At 41.1% G+C, this 25070-nt stretch overlaps 1 protein-coding gene across 5 annotated transcripts in view; it reads right to left on the reverse strand.

Annotated features, from left to right (window-relative positions):
* Window positions 1-25070, reverse strand: part of SLC6A6 (solute carrier family 6 member 6) — a 70502-nt gene that overhangs the window by 13193 nt on the left and 32239 nt on the right. For all 5 annotated transcript variants that reach the window (XM_059715670.1, XM_059715668.1, XM_059715667.1 and 2 more), the window contains 7 exons: window positions 23198-23432; window positions 17764-17896; window positions 11728-11862; window positions 9671-9774; window positions 9434-9558; window positions 4375-4487; window positions 976-1113 (listed from right to left, as the gene is read on the reverse strand). In XM_059715670.1, coding sequence (XP_059571653.1) covers window positions 976-1113; window positions 4375-4487; window positions 9434-9558; window positions 9671-9774; window positions 11728-11862; window positions 17764-17896; window positions 23198-23432 — 983 coding nt within the window. The remainder of the gene's footprint in view (window positions 1-975; window positions 1114-4374; window positions 4488-9433; window positions 9559-9670; window positions 9775-11727; window positions 11863-17763; window positions 17897-23197; window positions 23433-25070) is intronic.

Raw genomic sequence — 25070 nt, forward strand, 5'->3', positions numbered from 1 at the left:
GATACACTGTCACCGTTGCAGTTCAAGTACCCCAGTGGTGAAACTCAGAAATTGTTTAACTTAATACAAACGTGCCTGCCAATAGGTTAGATCAGGAAGTAAAGAACTGCACCATATTCAGTTACACCTGGACAGAGTGGGGGTGCCCAACAAAACTGCAATTCATGAACAGAAAACTATACCACATAATGAACTAGTTATGATACAGCAGATAAATCAACTGATGTAGGGCTGTGATTGGTATTATACGTGAATTTTTGAAGTCTTTAAATATGAATTAAGTTGCAGTGCTCTTTAAAATAATCTTTGGTTTAAGCCACTTTCTAGCAATCTTTACAAACTATGAACACTGTAATTCATTTTCAGGCTTTTGTTTTGAAATGACTGTCATTCCCAAAGGCTTTAACTGTTCTGCACATATCTGATTAGGAAGAGGTTATAAACTGGGTTACTCAGGGTGACATTCAGATTTTCTATTTTTTTCCTTTACGGTTTTGCTCTTGCCAGATGACATCAATAAAGGAATGGTTTTGGAAATTCTGTGTGCTTATGTTTTTGTCTTGTGATAAGGTCCAGAACAATTCAATCCAGTAGTGCTCTACCATGCGCACACTTTTAAAAGAGAGAAAAATGTTGGGGTCATCCAAGGTAACCATGAAGAAAGGATGCGTAGTTGTACATCCACATAACTGCTCTTGAACCACAACCTGAGAAACCTTGATCTAGGTGATGAGGAGTTGAAAGACCCAGGGTCTCTTTCCAGATCTGTCACTGTCTCTCATTTCTACCTGTTTGTACAGTCCACCTATACAATAATAATATGTACCTTTTAATACATTTTGAAGTTTATGGTAAAAAAAGTTATGCAAGAGCTATGGAGTGTTATTTTTTTCAACTTACCTTTGTCAGCTGATTCACAATACAAATATGTACATATATTACTTTTAAAAGCTCTCCATTATCAATGTTACTTACTTCAGTCACCATAGTTAGTCCCAGAAGATAGCTTAGGAAACATACTATAGCGATGAAGATTTCCCGTCGGTAACCCTTCCTTAGGAAGGATGGGTACAGATCAACTAATGATGTGATCTGTCCTTCAACTTCAACAAACTAGATGGGAAAGAAACACACAGCATGCATTACATTTTCCTATATCACAATTAAACTTCCCATAAAGGCACCCTAGCAGCACTCTGTGGAAATACAATAGTTTGAATAATCAAATTGCAATTCATTTCCTTGAAAACCTCAAGCTTAAAATGTGTGGGTGGGCTTAACCTGGAACAAGGCTTCAGCGTTTATTCCAATTTCCCCATGTACTTATAAAATACTCAAGCTGGTTTCTTTATATATGTACCCAGCAACGATAAAGGAAATAAACATGATGACAGGAAGGTAGTTATGTGGCTTTTCTACTGTTGCTGTTCCAAATGAATGAGGAATGTAAATTAGGAAAAAAACAAAGCTAAGAGGAAAATCTTCCTAAAGCCTAAATCTTCTGACTAGGGAAAGAGTTCTCGTTTGTTCTTCTTTTGACGCGCTAGAGAACCGTCAGCACATCGCTTAGTTTAAACCCACGATTAGGGCCTAATTCTACTTCTGGTCCTGCTGGTGACTATCCAGCCTGTGGAATGAAGACTTTGGTGTTTGGTATGTAGCCTTGTCACCTTATCAAGACACAGGTGCCCTTCCCACTCCTTTCCTCACAGACAACACCAAGCTCAGTAGGGCTGCCAAAAAAAGTGATTAGCAGGGCATTTCCAGGCCTTTGCAGATCACACCTGGCAGATGATAAGTGATATATTGTCCGTGAAAATAGGGAGGTTTTAATGGAGCCAACTAATTGCTACACATATTAAAGTAGTTAAATAGAGTACACCCAAATGATAATTGTGTGGTAACTGGTGATTGGTTTTCTTATGTGCTCCTTGGGAATCTGCTTGGTTTCTATAATTAATCAGTATACAAAAGATGCAGCTGTTCTATCATGCTCCAGATGTGTAACCCCTGCACACTTCCCCTCTGCCAATCAGCCTGATCGGCTGGCCAACAGTGATGAAAGGCTCTCTAGTTATACTCAACTGTGTCGATTTTTTTGAGTTTAATAAGTATTGTGTGCAGGAAACCAGGGACAAAGCCAAGCTGTACAGGACCTGGGCCCAGCTAATCACAGCACCATTAAAATTAGTGGGAGAAATCCCGTTGCCCTCCCCAAGCACTCAATCAGCACTTACAATGGTGCAATCCGCTGGTTCCGTTAAAGATGCTCTGATGTAATGGAGAGCAAAGTCTGCACCCAGGGGTAAGCGGCTCATCCCACAGTTAGTGTTTCAACGTGGAGTGGCCACGCACTTGTAATGTTCTACAGTATATACATTTTCCTGTTCTTTCCATTATTACACCTATGGTATCCAATGGCACACTGTAAACAAATTAAGAAGCATACCCTTCGCCCATCAGGTGGAGTGGTTATATAGTGCAACTATACAGCTTTCAGTGGTTAATCTAGAATGCTTTTTTGAACTCCTAGCTTAGTATAAAGCCTTATGTAAAATTGTTTTTCTTTTTAAAAGTAACACTTCCCTTTGGTCCGACTTGATCGTAAGCAGCTCTGGCATTCCACAACCCTGCTTGACTGCACTCCAAAAAGCAGGGGGAGGGGGAGAAATTAAGCGCTCCAATTAGTTTTAATCATTCCACACAGTGAGGAGCTTTTTTAAAATTTGTAGGCGGTTTTCAATTTGCATAAGCGCTCCGTTGTAGAATCACAGCACTGGGCAATTTAACATTCAGGCTGGAAATGACTGAAAGTCACTCCTTGGATCTCAAAGACTCAGCAGTAAAGAGTGATTTACAACAAATGGCAACACTATACATTTTAAGAGATCAAGTGGGAAACCTCAGGGGGAAAATCCACTTATAAATCTCTCCTAACAGCAGAGCGGATTTCAGCTCAACATTCTGCTTTTACTGAGTGGATTTTGATAATTGTAGAGCTGCTTTCCTGGGGGAGTAGAAAGTGTTGCCTCTTGCTCAGGAAACTCAGGCAACCACAGCTTTTTCAGTTACGGCGTAATCCTTGGTTACATCTGGAAGAGTCTATCTTAAAAATGACTAACAGAGTCCTTTGTGGTATTTACACTAACGTTCCTCTAAACCAGCATTTCTCAACCTGTGGGTTGTGACCCAAAAGTGGGTTGCAAGAATATATGAAAGGGTTACAAGCAAACTTTAAAAATAGATCAACGGATCAAAAAATTTTTAAAAATGGATTCTCCTTTAAAGGATAAAAACATGGGAAACTGGATTTTCCCTTGCAGGGTGACAGTTCCAGGCTGCTTGGAGTCTCCCATGCCCTATACACCCCCTCCTGTCCCACACATCCACCTCCTGCCCCACACACTGGGGGGATGGGGCCTGGGGGTGGGAGGCAGCGGGTCGGGAGTGAGGAGCACTGGGTCAGGACTGGCCATTGACGTACAACTGGGTCCTGGTACAAAACAGGTTGAGAACCGCTGCTCTAAACAACTACTAACGTTCCTCTGAGCAATCACTCGTGTTCCTCTAAACGGCCACAAGAAACTCTCCATTCTTAGCTCGAGTGATCTGATTCTTCTTTGCTTGATAATTAACAGCCTGTGCTATATAATTAATAAAACTTAAAAGAATCGGCATGTTTTTTGTTAAGTCAGAGGGAGCAGCGTGCTTCTTAGAGATGCTGAGCTCCCGCTGATACCATCCACGTCAGCACCTCTGCTGAACAGGCCATAAAAGGATGGCTGCTTTTCTCTGCACGGTTAGAGTTGCCCTGGCTATGTTACTGCAGACATATGGCAGCACCTTTGAATTTCCTTGGAGCAAGACAACAGCCAAAACCTGCATTTCTATTAACTGTTAATGATTACACTGTGTATTGACTTTGGCACTCAGAAATCTTAGCTCCAATTGATTTCATTGGCACTCAGTGCCATAGAGGAACAGGCCCCTATTGTCTTTTATTAGTGTGGCTATTATTTTTTCTTCCCCCCAAAAAAGGATAACCTTGCATACCAACCATAAAGGATGGTGTTGTAGGAGGGAACGGGGTGTTACTTGGGCCACAGAGTATTGCTCCACCTCTTGGATACCATTAGGACCTGATAGCAAAACTTTACCAAGCAAGAACACACTGATCACCGCTGACTCATTTGCTGTCTCTTTGCTCAGAGCAAAACAGCTTCCCATTAAAATGCCTGGCAGTTCTACAGCATATAAGCAAGCTGGTGTAAGCAGCCTTAGAGATATTCTTTTTAATCCACCCATTTTTAATGAGCTTTCTCAGCCAGCACAAAGGAAACAATAAGAAAAACATCTGCTGTCGCAGTTACCAACCTGGCTATCCAGTCCAAGCAACAGAAGCATAATAAAAAAAAGGATTGCCCAGAAGGTGGGCAGCGGCATCATGGACACAGCTTTTGGGTAGGCGATGAAGGCCAGGCCTGGACCTAGAAGAGGAAGAGAAAATAGGACGGGGGAAAAGGGAATAGACATAGTAAGTAATCAACTCGTCCACAGGGGGAGGCACACTCAAATGCAGGGATGCCTGGTTCCCTTCAGATAAATCCAAACGCAGCTGGAAATACCAGAAGTGAAAGTTTGGCTCTTTTATCTGACAAAGAAGCATGCATGACTACAGCAGAAACCAAAAGCAAACCCAAAAGCCATTGCTAACCGACTGCCAGTTTTAATACCTGTCTCAAACATGCCAGTCATGGATCATTTCCTGCGCCTGTCAGTCACAAAACATAACAGTAATAGAGACAACTGCACTAATAAAATGGCTGAATCCCATTTCTAGCATGCACGATACCCATGCAGCATTTGCATGCGGAGATCGAAAGAGGATGCTGCCTCTCGGAGTCTCTGGGACCTTCAACACTGTAGCCAGCTTGGCCTATCCTTCTGGAAAACCAGGACCCAAACGCACCAACCTGAAGTCTGGTTTGAGCTCTTGAGCTGTTGTAAACCATCACAGCGTTGAATGCCACAGAGCTACTTCTGTTTACATCAGCTATGGACCTGTCTCTTACTGTTTGGAAATAATACTGCTACTAATAATGGAAGAGCGGGGTGGGGTGGAAAAAAAACACTTCCGGTTGTTAATGCCAAGCCACTTCACTCATGCTCCCCTATGCCGCTGGTCTTTCTTAGTCCTACCATGACAAATATGTGTCCTGCCAATCCGGAAAAATTGCTGGCCAGACTACACAAGCTGTATACACCAACAAAGATGGGACTACTGTCTTGGCCTGTATGCTTTTGAAAACACAGGTTCCTATCTTAAGCTGAAGGAGGCTTTCCATAGCTAACTGATGGAGTATGTTCCTTCTCTTATCTGTTGGCCAGCCACTAGCAGCTGACATCTCACTCATCCACACAAGAGCATCATTGCGCCGCTCTCCCGTGTTTTGCTTCACAGAAGTTCCCATGTGATGCCAGGCAGGTTGCAGATGGCTCTGAGCCATCACTCGTGGGAACTTTTGTAAAGTGCGCGTGCTATCTCCAGGCAGGAGACAGGAACACTGGGAATATGAGGCTTGTTGCCATCTTCTGGCTTTCATGAACTGTGGAAATTGTCTGATTTTTTTTTGTTCATGTGTTTAAGGCAACCACGGACTAGAATGTCAGCATCTTGCAGGATTGGTGGATGAATTCAAACCATCATTTTTTTTATTTTTTTTTTAAATAAGAAACAGATTTTTTTTATAGCTGTTGAAGAACAGGGGTAGAATTCTCTCCACAAGCCTGCATGAGAAATCTCTATTGATGCTCTTCCTACCTCCCACTTTTCCTTTCCAGCAAGGAAGATGGAAAAAGGAGCGAGGAAAAGAATTTAAAGAGAGAGAGAGAGAGAGAAAGAGAGAGAGAAGAGAGGTGATTTTTTTTTTAATTAAAAGAATTTAAGTCATTGAAATATTCAAATAGAAATAAAAACAAATTAGCCAACAATTGAGTAACTAATTTTATTGCGTGAAATTTTTAAAATGAAACACATCTAAGGTTTTATGTGACAGAAGGCACCAAAAAAAAAAATAAAATTAAAAAATAGCCGAGTCTCTAAAATATCCAGGGTTTTGTTTGTCCCTCAATTCCAGGAAACAGGCTTCCCTTGGTAGAAACTGAATACTCAATTACAACTTCTACTATATTACATATGTCATCAGGTTGCGCAAATGATGAGACAGATGTAAAACTGCTACCCTCTCTGAATGCGTGTGTGTTATTGCTGAGTGAAAGTGTTTCTGTGTAGTGTTAATTTCCAATGGCAAGCATCCTATGCTCTGAGCTATTTTTAATTTTCCTTTGAAGGCAAATATTGAAATGTAAAAAGAAATGTCCATGTGAAATAACACATTTCTAGCATCCATTTGATTTAATGTAAATAATTTTAAAATGTATTTAATTTGGAGCTATGTTCCACTGAATAATTATCTTGATCAACTGCACTATGTTCATGGCTGTTGTTAAAAACTTATTAGAATGGCAATACAATAATCACAGTCCTTTTGTTGGCCAGGTGCCGACTAAATGCCAAATCACAGCTGGAAAGATACCCAGTGGGCAGACCCAACTGTGGATAGCAGACAGTTTGCTATAATACAATATGGAGGACAAGGCTTCTCTGTCAGCTTAACAGGCATTAAGAGTCAGACCTGATTAATCCAAAACAGTTTGCAAATGGTGTTAAAATGAGGAAGGCTTGACATTACTCTATCACTGGGATGTATTTGCAGATGCAGTAAAGCCACATATGCAGACAAATCCAGCACAGACTAGCCAGACTTCCCTGTGCTGCACTTGTTCTCCCGTTGCATTTCTTTGGCTTTAAGCCATTTCTTAAAATAGCACATTGTTGGAGAAAAATGGACTTTTTTTAAAAAAGCAGGAACTTGGGCATCACTTGCAACAAGGGCTTAAATTCAACCCTAGTGTAACTCAATGAAATCACTGAGTGTCTCTCCCATTCAAGGATAGGAGTAGCTACCATATATAGAAAGTTACCCATATCCTACATGGAGAGTATTCACTTCAGGACTATTACACAAGGGATGAATCTGGCAGATGGAGTTGCTATGCAGCAGTGTGATAATGAGGTTTTGCTCCAAAGAACATACCTGGGCTAACCTGACTCACAAAAGTAGCAACAATGAAGTCAACAGCACCACAAGTGTAAGCAAGGCAAATGTGCGATTTAACTGTCCGGGAGGAAACAATGGAGGAATAATCTCGCTGGTCAACGCACAACGTTGCTCATCGAGGCATGCTCCTCACCTCACAGATTGCAACGTTCACTGCTCCTCTCTCATTTTCCTACCTGGAAGAATAGGCCTAGATTTGCATACTGCTAACATAAGGGCAACATTTATTCTGAGGAGGACAATCCAGATCTAATTAAAATTCTGTGTGCTGGTAATTGGTGTCAGGTAGCCTCACTCAAAAAGTGAAGTCATCTTTTTGGCACAGAACAGGTATAGTCTGGACAGCTGCTGTCATCACATCTTGGAGGAGTGAGAGGGATAGATTAGCCTTCCTGGCTTAGTCAGCCCCTAGCTGCTCTGGTTAGAAAGGTAACAAATGTAATAATCAGAAGCAGTTTTGACAGCGGTTCTTGTGATATGGATGCATATTCATTAGAAACTTGCCTCCAACCACAAAATTATGCTGTGTAATCCAATGAACAGCCATCAGTTACACTTCTGACCTCTACTGGCTTGGGCTGAAAACAATCAATCAAACCAAAAAACCTAAAGATGTTTGCAAGGAAACATGCTTCAAAATAAAGTGCTGATCAAACACTGTGGTTGTTTCCTCATCTATAAAATGTGGATAATGATGCTGGAATCTACTGATAAAAACACTATTAAGAACTAGCTGTTAGCTGTTTTTTATTATTGTTCCTGTTGTTGTTATAATTCTTGTTGTTGTTTCAGAAATGATGCAGTTTTAAAAATGACAAACACCAGGATAAAGGTGCTGGGTTTAACAGCGGATGTGTGATTTAGAATTTGTGTGATCTTGAATACATTTTAAATAAGACCTGGAGAACTGTTTCTAATGGAAAAAGTCATATAGGCAAATGTTTGAAAAATTCTTAGAAGTGACCTATTAATACAGTGAGCGCTCTGCTTGTTAGGACATATTCCTCAAGATTATTGCCTTAGCTTGTTTCCTTTATGTAAATAAAAATGATCTTTATGGGTCGCACACTGGGCAGCTGATTTCAAGAGTCATGGTAATTTACACCAAGAACCTAGGAAAGAGCAAGCCTCATAATTTTATCATGCGTTTTTATGACATTTGTTGTTTTCTTCTTAAAGATCAATCTCCTGAAGCAGTACAATTACTAGAAAGTCACCTCAGCTGGCTTATTTAAAAAGCTTTTAGCCTGGAGAAACATTTGAGAACCTGATCAAAATGAACCCCAGAGGCTCAAAAATCACACAGGAAAGAAAAGGCATTGCAAATTATTATCATCGCCATCATTTGAATTTCATGCCTTTTAAGCCAATCACATGATTTTGGGGGCCTGACTTTTGATTTTTGAGCACATGGGGTTGGAAATCCTGATCTAACCTGGCACATTTGTTTGCCATCACTGTGACAACGTACAGGGCATCACAGTTGCCCACATGCTGTAGAGATGAGATATCCAGACAAATGTAGTCTATCTAGCCTCATGTATCTGCACGGGCTATGCACAGCTGAACATTGCATGGACTATCAATGGACACTGAGGAAGCAATATAACCAGTTTCAGAGGGGACTTTTCACAATCCTATCAACCTCACCTTGGAGATTCCCTAAAATGTATAGAGCTGCAACAACTGGAGTCACGATGGCTGAGTTTTTCCAAGGAACCTAAGGGAGTTGGTTATCCAGCTTCCATTGCCTTTGAATGGAATTTGGAAAACTAATTCAACTCTGTTGTTCTGAAAGTCCCAGACATTATTTCTACTACAATGCTTGCCTGAAGAAGAAATGAAAAATACAGAGAACATGGCTAGTAGCATTTTTGTCAAAATAAAGGTAGAGCGACAAGAGGAGTGATGTAGCTTTTCAAAACTGACTGACATTTCTGGATTCTAGACAACAACGGGTGCAGTTATTTTAACTCTAATCTAAACTACAATTTATTAGTATGCTTTGGAGGCTTGTGTTTGACTGCTACACTAATCACAGGAAAGTTTAAAGCCATATAATCACCAGCTAGCCATTACCGTTCTACACAAAAGCAAAAACTAATAAGTGAATGTACTTATTTTTCTGATGATTACAGGAAATAGTTTTTTCTTTGTTCTTATTTCTTAGATTTTGGCTGATTTAGTCTGCATCACTTTGCTCACACACTAGGTGGCAGTGCCCACCACCACTGCCACCAATACCATCGTACCTGACTCTGCCACATCAGCAATGTTCACCCCTTGCTCTTGTGCCATGAAGCCCAGGACGGAAAAAATTGCGAAGCCAGACACAAAACTGGTACCACTGTTCAGGCATCCCAGCAGCAAACAGTCCCTAAGTCACACATATGTCATGGAGCAAGTTAATTAAAAAAAAATTAGCCCATTGTCCCTACTCATTTACATCATTTAGCTAAGACACTAAACCCCCTTGGATGGACACTTGCCTATAGCAGTTGTATTTGTACTTGTTGTAGCTTCCCAGGGAAGTCATTGCTCCTAAGCAGATTGCATACGAGAAGAAGATTTGTGTCCCTGCATCTATCCATACCTAAAGGAAAAGATGGAAGAACTGTTAATACAGGTACTTCCGCATGGCAACCTTCAAAACAGGCAATCAGTCATTTAAAATAGGCACCATAAAAAGAGAGAGAAAAAAATTTTGCTTCAATTGAGACAGATAATAGGGCACGAGAGGAAGAAAAGAGCATCTCACATGAAAAATGACCATTTTTTAAGGAAAAAAAAATATTAGTAACAGAGCCCACCAGAAAACCTCAAATGCTATCAACAATCCAAACAGCCCTTCCCAAAAGGCAGCTTCTAGTCTAGTCTTTCTGCTGCTCAAATGATGCTTCCTCCACCATGTAACATAAATTGATCATGGCTTTCCAAAGAGCTAAGATCATGTAGAGGCAACAGTAAGAGTCCTATGTACATGTGCATCCATTTGATGCTCTTCGTTTAGGACCTGCCTATAGAGTCACTAAGCTGCAAATGTGATCAATGTGAACAGTTTTTCAAATGACCCCAACCCCACCTTTCAATGCATGAGCAAGGACTAAAACCACAGAGGTTAAGAAGACGTGAATATAATATAACAAGTTTTTAAAAAATAAAAAATATATACAAGCAATGTTGTTTCTAACCTCAGCATCATCCTAATGACATGGGTACAAAAATGCATACAAAATTCAATATCATCATAGCAAGAAAATCTCAAGTTTGGATCCATCTCTGTCTGGCTATGTGGAGCCATATACCTCTGCTTGCTACTCCAATCCCAACAGCACTCTTCCAACATGTTTACTGCTTGTTCTCCCCAAGCTTGCCAGCATCATCCATCTACACATGCACAAGGATTTCTTTGGGAAGAAGGTGAAATCCTATTGATAAGGAGTCCGTGATGACCTACATGTGAAGCAAGCTCTGCTGCCATGAAGAGGGAGCTACTGAGCTAATCTGAATCCAAATCCTTCCTGTGCTGTCAGTCGTCACCCTGGGCACAAGGCTTAGGGCTAACAAATCACTGTAATTATATGGTACCAGGGAAAGAAATAAATGCATGTCTGAACAGCTGGTGGAAAGAAGGCAAGATTGGAGTGTACTTTCACTCTCTTTCTTTCAACGACACTTTTTCTGCTTAGTTATTTCTATGGCTCCAGCATTTTAGTGCTTTAAATCAGAGAGTCATTAAAAAAGAAACAGCAGAAAAGAAAGCCCCACCTCCCTCATTTCTCAGACCAAGATTCATCCCCACATTTGCCTTTCTATTTGGAGAGTTTTGCATGCTGCATGTGATCACGGTGGGGGAAGAGCTAGTGGGCAGAACTGTACAGGTTGCCACAGCAGCAGCACGACTGGGAAGATTCCCTTCTTTCTCTAGTCAGAGCCTGTAAAATTCCCATTACTCAGTGCTAAGCAATTGTCTCCCACCTGTTCTCCTGTGTCTTTGCATGAGAAAACTGTTGGCTTCTACTTGTGTAAGCATTTTCATTTTTCCATTACTCTATTCCCTTTTCCCCCCACTCTCCTCCTCTCAAGTTGTGGGAGCTGAGTGATACGGATACTCACGGTTGCTCCTTGTTGTTCCATTTCTGAAGCTCAAGTTTGTCTCCCTTCAACACTAAAAACTATCCTCATTAAAAAAAAAAAAAAATCTCCCTTACCTTATCCAGAGCCTAACAAGAAAGCTGAGAGTCTATTACTGGATACAGTCTACAGCCTCAGCGTCCTTTGACACAAAAAGATATGCACACACAAACGCGCACACACACACACGCGCATGGAAAGAGGCGTTAACATATTTAACAATAAACTTCTCAACCAGATACATGGGAAAAAATATAGCTCAGCATGGACGGTTATGGTAGATCTGAACCCAGAAAGATCATGGGGGGAAAAAAAGCTACTGCTCTTTTGGCACCACCACCCTCCACCACCTTGTGTCCCATCTTGTTTCAGAGTTGTGGAGTCATCCCAGTCCCAGCTATTCTTATCATACCTGTGGGTCTGCCAATCGTGTGATATCGGGATATAGATAAAACTTGATGCCTTCTGCAGCGCCAGGCAGGGTCACACCACGGATTAACAGCACGAGAAGCATAACAAATGGGAATGTGGCAGTGATGTACACAACCTGCCAAGACAAAGCAATGATATGTATAATTTTTACCAATTACTTTAGAAGCACAAGAGATGCACTAGTGCTAAATGGTGGATAGGATCCTTTCAACCCAGAACCCAAACTGCAGGCAGTCCTGGGATTCAAATTCAAATCCAACTGATATTCAAAAAACTGATCAGATTCAGATTTGTGGTTGGTTTTGCCCATTTCCAGCTAATGCTATCTCCCACTCTCCTGTTCTCTCGGCTTCCAGCATGTGACTGGGGTTTTTGTTTCCCCCAAATCTTGATAAATACAAGGACAAGGGGCTCTCCTGATCTGTGCTCAAGTGTCTATCTGTATCCAGGCAAGGAGAATACAAAGGACTTCCTTCTGATTCATGCTACCCATCACAACCCTGAGTTTGCCTCTTGCTGCCTGCTTTTACCACAAGAATAACCTTGCCAATGATGAGTTAAAGCTTCCCCTGCAACGTACTTTGTTTTTCTTTTCTGAATCTTCCATCTGAGGATGTGAGTCTGCTCATGTTTTGGCTCCATGTCACACCTACCAGAGGTGCCTATGCCTATGCCTTCCTTTCCCATGGACATCTATGCACATTTCAAGTATTGAATGACACCTAGCAAACTCCTCAAGAGAGGCACCAGGTGTGGTGCAACTGCTGAGCACTGAAGACTGAATCTACTGAGGGGAGGAGGTTCACAACATCAAATGTCAAAGGCTTCTTTACCTAGACTGACATAGCTCCTCTCAAATAACTCACGTGTTACAATCTACCTATGCCCAAATAAACTCCTCTTCCCCATCCCTTCCCCTTCTGGTGAACACACTGTTCTGAAATAACTGAGTTAATTCCAGAACAGGGTGTCCAAACAGAGAGCTATTTAGAAATAGCGACTGTGGAATAGTTTCTCCAGAATAGTTATGCCACTCATAGGCACACAGGACTCCTGTGTCATTGAATTTAGCCTCCTACTTCTGCAGGAAAACAGATCATATAATTCCTTTCATGAACTGACTGACCATCAAAAAACTAGTTAGGGCTTTTATGAAGTTATTCCAATTTATTCTAATTTCCAACCTAAATTTATACCCATTTGTTAATAGGTGGATCCAGGATTTTTAAAACGGGGTGCAGGCACAGCAATAAGTGCTTCAGGGTTAGGTGCATCCCTGCACCCAGCCTCTCCTTCCCCATCATGACGGGCAAATCACATTGTGAAAACAGCAACCAGGGACTTTTATGAGATCCTTGAAGCAGGTAAGAATCCCACCTCCCCTTCCCTGCCCTCCCATTCCTCCACTCACCCTCTCTACTTATGCCTCGGGGTGCAGGGTGACCCAGGGCTGTAGGGAGCAGATGCACAGAGAGCACAGACAGCAGCAGCAGGTGGGTTCCCCTGTCCCTGTGCCCAGTCCTGGGCTGAGGGCACACCTGGGGGGGAACCTGGCCCCCTGCTGCTGTCCCCGGCTGAGCTTGGCTCCCTGCACAACCCAGCCATCTCCATACTTGCTCCATTTTGAATTCATCCTATTTTAACATGAGTGGCCAGACCTGTACATACTATTCCAGATGAGATCTCTGCAGGGTCTTGTGCAATGGGATTATAATACTCTCCTATCACTTTCAGAAATACCTCATGAGACTCATCACAGGATAGTGCATCACTTTTTTCACAGCTGCATCACACTGATGGCTCATAGATAACTACCTCCACACCTTTCTCTTCCTCTGTTATTTCCAAACCTGATCTTTGAGGAACTGCAATAATGTCCCTGTAATTATTATATCAACCTCCACCTTCCCCTTAACACATAATTTTCTATGTAGCACATATTCAACAGTTTACTGATACTGAAATAAATGAGATCCATGGCGTCTCCTTTTTCTGGAAAATCAGCTACTTCATCCAAGTGAGATAGCTGGTTACTCTGACACAATCTACACGTCAGTAAATCCATGTTAATATTATTACCTACCTGTATGTCCTTAATTAGCCTTTAATTCAAAATTTGTCCTAAAGTTTGGATACTCCTGAAGTCAGACTAGCAATCCTATGGTTGCCCTGATCACTTTTCCCTCACCCTTAAATATAGGTACTGCATTTCTTTTCTTCAGCCAACTAGCAGCAACACTGGCTTGATAGATTTATTAACAGTCCTTACTTCCAGACCTGAAATTTCATGCGCCAATCCCTAAGGAATTACTGGGGCAAGGCAATCCAGTCCCCTTCCACCCAGAATACAGCAATTTCCATAATGGCATTGCCATTCGCCATCTTGCTTTTTTGCCCCCATATTCAGCACACTAATCCGTAAAAGAAAACTGAGGAAAAGTATTGATTTGGGGGTGGGGGGCATATCTAAATTATCTTTAACCTCTCCTCGTATTTCCCTTCACAGGAGATCTACCTTTCTCTTTCCTTGCTATCTTTTAATGACTATGGCTGAAGAACTTTTGTTCTTCAATATTTTTTAGGTTCTGAAAGTCTAATTCAGATGGATTTCTGCCCATTTTCACTTTATCCCCAGGCTTCCTGAGCTCTAAGACATCACTTTCTCTGCTGATCAGGCCTTCCTCTACTCTTGTAGGCTCTCTGCCCAATTTCCCCTGCACAGACAAGCCCTAACATTACCCTGTCAGACAATCTCTGATTTCCAAAATGGGATTTACTCTTTCTTTTTTAAATGCAGTCAGATGTTTCCACCAGGCACTTTTACATGACAGCTCCACTGCTTTGTTTGAAATATATTTTTGTTTATCAGAATTTGTTTAACCACATCAAAGCTCCTGAGAGGCATCATCTGCTTTTTAAGTGTGTCCTCTGAGAGTATCCAGGAGAAATCAAAGCCAGCATCACCATAATAACTCTCACAGCCAGTCTGGTTTCATAAAACTTAGAGGAAACCTTTTCATCTATGTGTTTTTCCCTCTTCCTCTTGGAACGTGGTTATATTTTGCACTGACACGAAAACTAATTTAACTTTAGCCCAGTTTCAGATGAAAGCTTTGGAAAAGGCATTTACTTTTTGCTTTGTATGATCCTTTAGTACTGCATGGGATTTCCTACCCTGTAGAGAGGTTCACAGTGTAACACTGAATTCCTGTGAAGGCATACATACCCTGCTTGTAGAGCAGACGTGAGACTCATGGACCAGGATTTATTTATATACATTATGAAAGATTTATTAAATATATATACAATCAATCAATCTAAATATATAGACAACTGATATATATATATATATATATATATATATATATATATATATATTTGATTGATTTATATCTATATCTATATCTATCTATAGATTTGATTGATATATATCTATATCTATCTATAGATTTGACTGATATATATCTATATCTATATATCTATAGATATAGATATAAATCAAAGATAGATAGATAGATAGATAGATAGATAGATAGATAGATAGATAAGAATCGTTGCTGCTCAACAAGCAGGGTATGTATGCCTTCGCAGGAATTCAGTAGTACAATGTGGACCTCACACGAGAGGGTATGAAATCCCATGCAATTCTTGGAGGAACATTTAGACTCCAGTGTTCTACACAAAATAGATAAAACTCCTATTTTTCATGTTTTTTCTGTTTATTCAATATGCTGCTGCAAATTTTTATAAAAAAAAGATTTTTTCTCTCTTGCGGGCAATTGACCCAATGGAAAGCAAAAAGGTGTTACTAACAACAATCTATAAAAGAAAACAATAGGCTGATTAAATATATTTGAGTCCTGTAGTTCAGTTTAACCTGATCTAAGGCCAATTAAGACAATAAGAGTCTTTCAATTGTCTTCAGTGGGCTTGGACCACACCCTGAAATTTCAAATAAGACAGAGCAGCAGATTTTAAATCATTATCTTCAAGAGATGCACCTAATTTTCAGGGGAAAAAAGAACTTATTGGTTACTTGATTTTTCTTTAATATTTCTCTTTTGGTTTTTTTTAATTAAAGAAGCTCAGGGTTAACTTACAGGAACAATAGAGGGATATCCGAGGAAGCAGGAAAGATCCTGCACTCTCTTCTACCCCTAAGGTGTATGGCAGTTTGGAATTCAAAAGGAACACTGATGTTTTATCCATCATGGCTGAAAAAATGTACTTGCCAGGGAGATGTTCAGCTACTGAGTTCTGTCCTGAAAAACCTATGAAAGTTCCTGGTAAAGCCCAGAGGTTTCTCTGTTCACTGCAAATCCTCAAGTCACTGGGTGTGTCTACACATGAATTTACCTTGCAGTAACTTACTGCACAGTAATGCACAGTAAGCAGGTTTTAGACTAGCATCCACACAGGTAGGCATTACAGCGGAGTAACACTGTGTGTGTACCAACTTGGGGGTAAAGTTACTCCCAAGTCAGTCCACACAAACAGGGTTACTGTGCAGTAAAGCATCCACATGTGCCTTACTGCACAGTAACTACGTGTAGACGTGTGACTGTACTCCGCAGTAATTTTCGGGGCACATGCAGACATGCCCACTGAGTCCCTTTCCCCTACTTAAGGGTTGCATATGCCCTTACTCGTTCTATTGCGTTCGTTCATCACAGGCAAGGGTTTGTCTTTTTCTGTATATTAAGAAACTTGGTTAATTCTTTGGTACTACCTTAACTTGTAAATCAAACAGATACCATGATCACAAAAGGTACTGAGGAAATGCACATTTCCATTCTGCTACTGCTGGAGAGATTACTGCGTTCTCTTTCATTTTGGCACTTGCCAAGACAACTCAATAGGTCATGGCAATTGATGAGAATAGGGAATACAAACACCTTCTGTCAGCACAGACTTATAGGTGTGAAAGCTGTTCTTTGAGGCTAAAACTGGCAGGACTCCAGAAGAATAATACACCAGCTTTACTTTAATGATGAGGCTCCATGACAAAGGGAGACAGAAATGGTGGTTCAAAATTACTATGGGTTTAAAGAAGCAATAAATGCTATCCATCGTGGTTATAAGCAACCGGGTGGGAATTCCTGCACTTTGTTTCTTGTATGTAGCATATGGTTAAGGTACCACATCATTACTACCATTTGGGAAGGTGTCATCTTGGAAAGTGAACAGATGCAGGCGTGGGCAAGAAGAGCAAAAGAAGATTCTTACTCTACAAAAAATGGTTGCACGCATAGCTTCAGATTCTGAGCACATTCAATCATTGTGACCTTGAGCAGGTACCTAAAATACTGACGGTGATATAATTTTTGTTGACCAGGACTTCTCACATTTCACTGAGATCCTTGCTAAGAAAAACGTACTGCTAAAATAGCAAGACCTTGAAGTTAGACTTCTATTAAGCTCCTAAGCAAGTGGATAGATTTTTTTTTAAAGTGCTTAGCATACCGTAATTTCTATTTATTTAAATGTATCTCTATATGTGACTCCACTGATTTCAATAGTATTTCACCAAGACTACACTTGGATTTTATGGGTGGCATGCATTAAAAGCACAGGGGTTTAGAATTATGATTTTGGTAGGACACACTGCCCAGAAGGTCTAAGGCACCCCTACCAGTATATGTAGCAGCATTTTGGCATCCATTTAAAAGGGTGTTTAAGATGCATTTATCTGATTCTTAATGCCATATTTTACATATCCAGTTGGCAAAGAGGCAACCAAAGTATGGAACTAGCCACTACTATCCAATGTCGGTCAGATCTGTAGCTTCTTCAATTTTTGCAGGGGAGTAATGCCATTAGTTATTTATGCAGGAAAAACCTGAGGAAGAATGCCTTGCATTTGAAAGATTGTCAAATTTTATCCCAACTACATAGTTCATCCAATAAAAGCCATCACCCTTGCCCCTCACATTATTTAAGAAATATGCTGCCTAGTAATCATTATGCTGCCAATAATTTAGGGTAATTATTACATAGGGGGACACAGGGCACTTACTTTCCCGGTCGACTTGACTCCTTTCCAAATGCAGAAGAAACATATCACCCAGACAAGAAGGAGACACAGTGCTAGATCCCACTTGACGACACCGACTTCCTCAATTCCTGAGGACAAGCTCAGTACGTTGTGCCTTAATGCACACAAAGAAAACAATGCAAGACAAAGACAAGAAACCAGTTAATCACCATTCTTTTCATGCTCTTTGAAAGTACAATCCTCTCACTTACAACAGTGGCTGAACTGATTGCACTGTAATGTCCCAATCTTATGAATACTCATTTACTGGAGTGAAGTCAGCAGTGCTCATATAAATAAAGCTGTACCGAATTTTGCCCTAGCTGTTGCCAGGCCAATGTGCAATACAATACAGCATCTTGACCTGAGATCCTCCTGAAAGCTAATGATCATATAAACAAGTTGCAAATGTGAAGGTTATTTACTAGAATTGCTGTCCATGGAGATGGGAGCCAGCAGCTCTATTAAAAAAGCCTTGAAGTCACCGAGTACTTAATTGTCTATATCACCTTTGGTGTCTGGTTCCAAAAGGCCACGCTATACTGTACTGTTTTTTTTTTCTTATTGTGGCTATCCTTGTGAGGATCAGAAACAACAGGGTGAGAAATGAATGCCTTAAGACGTGTGCTTTGCAGCGCAGAGCCTGGCTTTGTTACAGTTTCTGTTGCCCTTGCCATTTATCTTGGCTCACGTGCACAAAAACATTTGTGATGCTTGCCAAGGGAGGTCAAAGTCATCACGAATAAGACCTTGTTTTGCTAACCCAAGGATATTTGGTAAACTTTACTTGGTCGTTCAAGTTAAAAAACAAACACAGACTTCTACTCTAGTGTGGATGTGAAGGAGGTAAGAACACGGCCGTCAAAATCACAGGAATATTTTCTTTTGCATTTCTTTCGGCAGTTTCCACAGGTAGGTGAAAATATTTAACTACAATTATTTCCTTCTCTTGTTTTCCCCTTCAGCATACACACTCAAAGGGTATGCTGTTAACATTTTCTAAACTGACTGGAAACGGTCACACCTGATATTTACCCTGCTCATCGTCTACACAAAAGACCAAGACTTCTTCTACCTATTTACTTAGGCAGAGCTCCTGTCAAAACAAGCAGACTAAAATGTACTCACTCAGGCAAAACTTTCTCTATAGTCACAGAGCGTTTTGACTGAGTTCGAATGGTAGGAAGTTGCTCAAGGTCTAAGATAAACTGACTTGCTGCATGAAAGACTGCTCCTGAGTTTTGTCTTCACCCAACTATGAGGGTCAGAAGCCATCCTCTCCCAAATGGGCTAAAGTGCAAAGAACGTGCTAGTGCAGCCTACTGGCACAGGCGGAGGCTTCACAACCAACAAAGTATTTTCAAAACTTGGAGAGGACACAACAGGAAGCTCTATGTTTTCTTTTTATCTTGCGTGTCCAATAATATTATTTTTTTCAAAAGGAAATATAAATAAAGTCATGGACCAAAAAGTGAAACCGCTGGGTACGTCTACACAAGACGTTTACCGTGCAGTTGACTGATTAGCTGTGCAGTAAACGTCACGCGTCTACATGTACGCCCCTTCTAGGCTGAAGGAAACTAATTAACTCTGCAGCAGGGGAGTACTTGGAAATACAAGTCCTACCTTGCTGCCGAGTTTTTTACTCCACAGAAGCACACAGGTAGATGCTCCCCTGACTAGGACAGTTAAGTTGCTCTTTATTTAGTAGCAGTGAAGGGCTCAATATATTTTTTTTAGTTGTCTTCCTCCCTTGCTGTCCTGGGCCATCCTCCTCTACCAAGGCAGAATGCCTCAAAGAGCCAATTGAGTACTCGTCACTGCAGTGTTACCATTAAATTATGTTAGGCTGTAAACCAAAAGCCACGTGTCTGCAGCAGAAGCCCCTCAGTCTGGATCTGTAACACCCCTGACATTCCTTGCGAGGGAGGAGTAAGTGCTGGATTGATCCGTAGTTCGGTGATACAAATCTCCATTTTTCCTTCCCTTAAGCCTGCTTGCACCTGAAACTCAGGACAATTTAGCTCACTGAACTAATTTAATCACATTCCTGCATGATTTATTCTGTCATTGATACGTGCATTCAATGGGATACCACTGACATCAAATACTATGAGATAGCAAATACAACAAATTGGGAATTTGCTTCAGTGATAAACAAGCAGTCTTGGACCTTATTAATAGAGCCAAAAGGAGTAGTAAAGTGGATCATGTAACTGGCATAACAGAAGTTGTAACTGGCTCCAGAATGTAAATAAAAATAAAATGAGGGCAGTTATGCAATCCTTGAAGAGTGTCCCAGGTCAATTAATCATGTGAAAGCAGACAGGACCTTTCATAGCAAAAGAGATGAAGTGCTGCTTAATGTACCACTAATAGGCAATAGTAACCGATGCTGCAGTTGGCTGTACAAGAAACTTACCAAAGGGAGTATTATGGAGCAAGCAATTTTCTAAAACTTATGTTTGGCAGACAAAACTAAGTTGGATTTTGTTTAGTTTTGGGGTTTCTTTCCACCCGCTCATGTGCCAGAGCATGTGACAGGTTCTCTTACATTTAGATGAACAAGGTCTGCTGATTACCCAACATTCATAAACACTGGGTCAGCATCAGACAGTCAGACGTCTTTTATCCTGCCACTGTCTTCCAGCAACTACATAATGTAATCCTTTAAAATAAAATCTTAAGAAATAAGCTGTAAAACATGTGACTCTCAAAGGCAACTCCCCTCAGACAGAGCCAGATCTGCTTAACTCCTTTTACTGCCGCTCAATCAAGCATGTGATTTGCACAGAGCGCTAATTTGAGTGAATGAAAATGCCCAGCTGCGCTGCATGGTCAGTGGGACTGGGAAAGACACATGTCATTCAGCCTGGAGTGGTTAATGTACCAATAGGACTGACTATCTCTGTGCCATGTCAACTTTACCAGGCAGTGCTGATGAGCCACTTCCATTTGCCACATTATAAAGGGCATTTAGTTTTAGAAACAAACAACTCAATTAAATTGGTATTGACTGTGGTGCCACTAAACAGTATGGCTTCCTTCAAACACAGGACAGAGTCTAGTCTTGAAGCACCAGAGACTTTCTGTTTGGCTATAACTGCTTGACAACTGCGAGGCAAACTTGAATATGACTCAGACCAGAAATTTCCTAGCCGGATGCTTGCTAAGGACAAGGGCCTGATTTTCAGAATAACGTCTTGTAGGCCCAAGATGCAGGTGCACACAGAGTTAGGACCCAGGGAGGCTTTCAGACACATTCAGGATACCTCTAGTCTGATTGGCTTGCCAATCAGATGTCCTGTCTCTTTGACGTCATGTGAAATTTCCAGAGACACCTTCTAACAAATCCCATTTTCACCCCTTTGTCTTGGGAGAAGCCAGCTCACCACCCAGAAATCCAAACTGGGAAAGCATCTGTCTCTTAGCATTTAAAAAATAGTGCAAAAGGCACCTGAAAAAGACACTGGTAGCACTCTACCAGTTACACCAGTCATTAGTGGACTGAAATAACTGGATCACCCAAGATCTACTCTATGGGCATGTCTACACGTCACTGTACGGTGACATTGCTATGACACCGTGCTTTAGTACTTCCTTTTGGAGTATTAAAAGCATGGCACAGTACTTCCACAAGGCTATCCCAGGGGAGCATGCCACTACATTGGGGATCACATGTAGACCCGCGTGATCACTATGTCACTGTATGGCAATCTAGCATGTCACCAAATCGCTGTAGGGCGACGTGTAGATGTGCCCTATGTTATTGCATTGACATTGGGTTACAAGTTTCAGCACCGTTCCCAGGATTATTTTTCCAAACTTAACACATGCCAGATATCTTTAGTGTTGATATCATTCCTGAGGGAGGTATTGGCTTACATTTATTTATAAAACACAGAAGTAGGTACAAGTTGATTCAAGGAGCCAAACTGGAATTTAAGTGGGCTGAAGAAGCCAAGCTGGGACAGAACCAAAGGCTACACTTAATAATTAACCATCTGTGAAAGCCAAGTGAGTAATTACTCTCTTCTGAACCTGCCTGTGGGTTTTATATCCCCCAGACCTCCTCTGCAGCCTGCTTTTCTGATATTTTTTGGTGTCCAAGCATAGCATACAGTTGGTAGAGGGGCCAGTCCATTCAAAAAGCAGGTTGTGCAAAAAACAGTTTGTAACATGAAATGTGGGGATGAGAAATGAGAATGAGAAGCCATAAGCCTAATGAATTCCAGGTTTTGGCAAAAACAAGCTCTTCTTCGACACTGTACAGCAAGCTGGCAAAAGAAAAACAATCTCTGAATGCTGCAATATGGGGCAATGGCTAATATCTTTTCCAGTTTTCTTTGCCAGGTTTAATTGCTGGCATCTTTGCCAGGTTAATAAGAGATTTGTTATTCACAGAGAACGTGTGTTTGTAAGAAAGGAAGAGGGTGAGATGCAGCAGCATAGTTAATAGTCTATCATTGTTTCCACTATGAACTGCTATTCTCAGGGTGCTGGTAACTAACTGAATGGCTCCAAAATGAAGCTTGGCTTAAGGGAAATGAATGGGTATTTTTCAAAATTGGAAAACAAAACCCAAATCCTTTCAAACCAGAATGGTCTCTAGGGTAATTTTATACATTAGTATACACTACCTACAATACTTGTAACACCTTCCTCTTTTATTCCCACAGCCTTTCATGAAACAGAGGGTGTTTAAGATTGAATTTTGTTCACTTTTCTCCAAAAACAAAGCAGGCCTCAAGAGCTGACTGACTGAAAAATGATCCTTCTGCATCCACTCTGATCATTTTACCTGGTTTTTGCACAGTGCTGAGAATTAGAAGCCATCTCATGTGTCATCTCAACAGATTTAGTGACATCCACAGTGCTGTGCACTCATGCAGAAAGTCTCCATATAAGCTTGTCTGGACAGTTCTATGTGTGTACCACAAGAATTAAGACCAACAATAATGTCCAACGAGACTTTCCCCTTTCATTTGCTTTTGTGGGATTAAGTCATGCTGCCAGAATTACTTTAACAGCAGTTTTCTGGAGCCAAATTTCTGTTTTCATTGTAGGTTGGATTTTTGAAGCAGCACCCTTTTTCAGTAAGCTCTCAAAAGCTCACACTGCACATAATTGTAGGGAATTAAGGAGGTGACATTGTGGCCTTACCTGTGTTTGGTCACACCTGAATCAGCACGTTGCTTTTGTGACTTGGTCTCCATGAGTTTGGCCAGGATACCTAATCCAAATGCTGGCCACCACTTGTTTGTAATGATCAAATATCCCAAACCAGGCGGGAACCCAACCTAGATATATTCTCCCTACCCAAAATTCTCCCAGGGGTTTGGATCAGTAGTCTCACTCATCATCTTATCCTTTAGCTAGAGTACTGTAAAAAAACCCCAAGAAATAAGGTTCTTACTCCCAAAACTCTGTGACGGGGGAAGTGAAGTTAGTGGCATTCAGTGACATCCAAAGTGTTTTGTTCTTCCTGAGAGTGTCTTCTACACATGTAGGTGTGTTCCATTCCTGATGACAATGAGCCCAGGGTAGGACGCTCTGAAATGACTGGAACAGATAGTACAGGCCCCAAGCCAGGATGACAATGTAGTACACGTTCAGAAGGGACACGATCACTATGGAAGCATAACCAATTCCTAATTGAAAGAAAGCAAAACACAAACATTTACCATTAGAAAACTCCTCAGTCCCAATATTCTCTGGATGTCAAACCTGGTACAAGACACACTGCAATTGAAACCCAAACCTCCTTAAAAAAAACCTCCCAGCTAAAGCACAGATCCACTCTTGTTGCTGGCTCTAATTAGTGCACGTGGTTACAGCGGTATTAGTAGAAGCCTCGGGCTACGTCTTACTGAAATCAGAGGTCGGACTGCAGGACAGGGAGACATACCTGGGCTAGCTTTAATCTAGTTAGCTCAGGTACCAAAAGCAGGGAAGCCACAGCACCAGGGACTTCAATGCAAGTTGCATGAGTACGCTGGGTAATCACTTGAGCAGGTAGCATGTGCTGATGTCCCAAATGCGGCATCTTCACTATCGTAACCAAAATGGGCTAGACTACAGCAACCTTAGATCTGCCCATCCCTACTACAATCACACCTCTCAGCTGCAGTACAAATACAGCCCCAGATAAAAGATTCAATGTACATAAAAATTAGTAAAATGTCTAACAATTTAAATGAGAAAAACCTAAAGGTAGTACGATGAAAGCTGTAGTCTTTGTGCCATTTGTGCTTGTTATTACTCATTAAATCAATGTTTAACTCTGCTATCAATACATGATGATAAAAACATCTCCCCTGTTTGTTTTTTAAGCACAGGGTCATGGGCAGATAAGGACACGTCCTCCACAGCTTAAAATGGTGTGCAGGAAGCTGATGGAATGCAGCTCTGGGAACGGCTTTTACTAAATACTGCAGCTATTCTCTGGACCCGATGCCTCTCACACCAGTGTAACTTGGCCGTGCTGGCATTACACCTGATTCATTCCACTATGTCAAGGAGAACCAGTCTCTAATTGTAAAATAAATGAAGAAAATCCAAGCAGTGCTGCTTCTGAAACCTTCCTGGTTCCCAGAACCTGGAATCTCAAAGAGACTAGGTGTGAGAGATTTTGTATGCCCTACAAAGACTTACAACAGGCTGCAAAAAATAGCCTGAAAAAGTCACAGATGTTCCACTTTGAAGCCACTCCGATGTGCACTGTGTCAGCACCTGGCATACCTGCTTTGTATTTTGCAGCTTCAAGACAGATTGCAACATGAGTCTTTGTGGCCAGAAAAAAATTTTGCACTGGGCTCCCAGCTTCCACACGGTATATTATTTATTCTGGAGAGCTCCACTTCTTTCAGAAAGTTCAAACAGTTATATTATGAGAACCACACATTTTCTTTCTAGGGTTGCCTTGGACATTTTTACCTAATATTAAAAGAATTTCCTTCTCCCCTCCCTGCTCAAAATGCCTAATAAGACAGAGACGAGAAAGAAAACGGAGGTAAAACAGGTCAATTCCACTGACTTGGACAGATCTATGAATGAGTCCAGTGGCAGAGAATCTGGCCCGCTCAGTGATATTTCCTTTATTTACATGATTTCCAGGAACAAGATTCTGTTCAGTGTAACAGGGTGGCCAACGTGAACTGAGGCCAAGGTCATTTTATGGTGTCCATTCTTACTTAAATTTTAAAACAGGATAGCAGTGCATCTCTCTTCTGTGAAATCACTCTTCATAAGCAGAGGCTACCTGCATTATCAGCCATTCAGGGTTTGTC

The sequence above is a fragment of the Alligator mississippiensis genome, chromosome 12 (assembly GCF_030867095.1).
Source record: "Alligator mississippiensis isolate rAllMis1 chromosome 12, rAllMis1, whole genome shotgun sequence".
NCBI classification, from domain to species: Eukaryota; Metazoa; Chordata; order Crocodylia; family Alligatoridae; genus Alligator; species Alligator mississippiensis.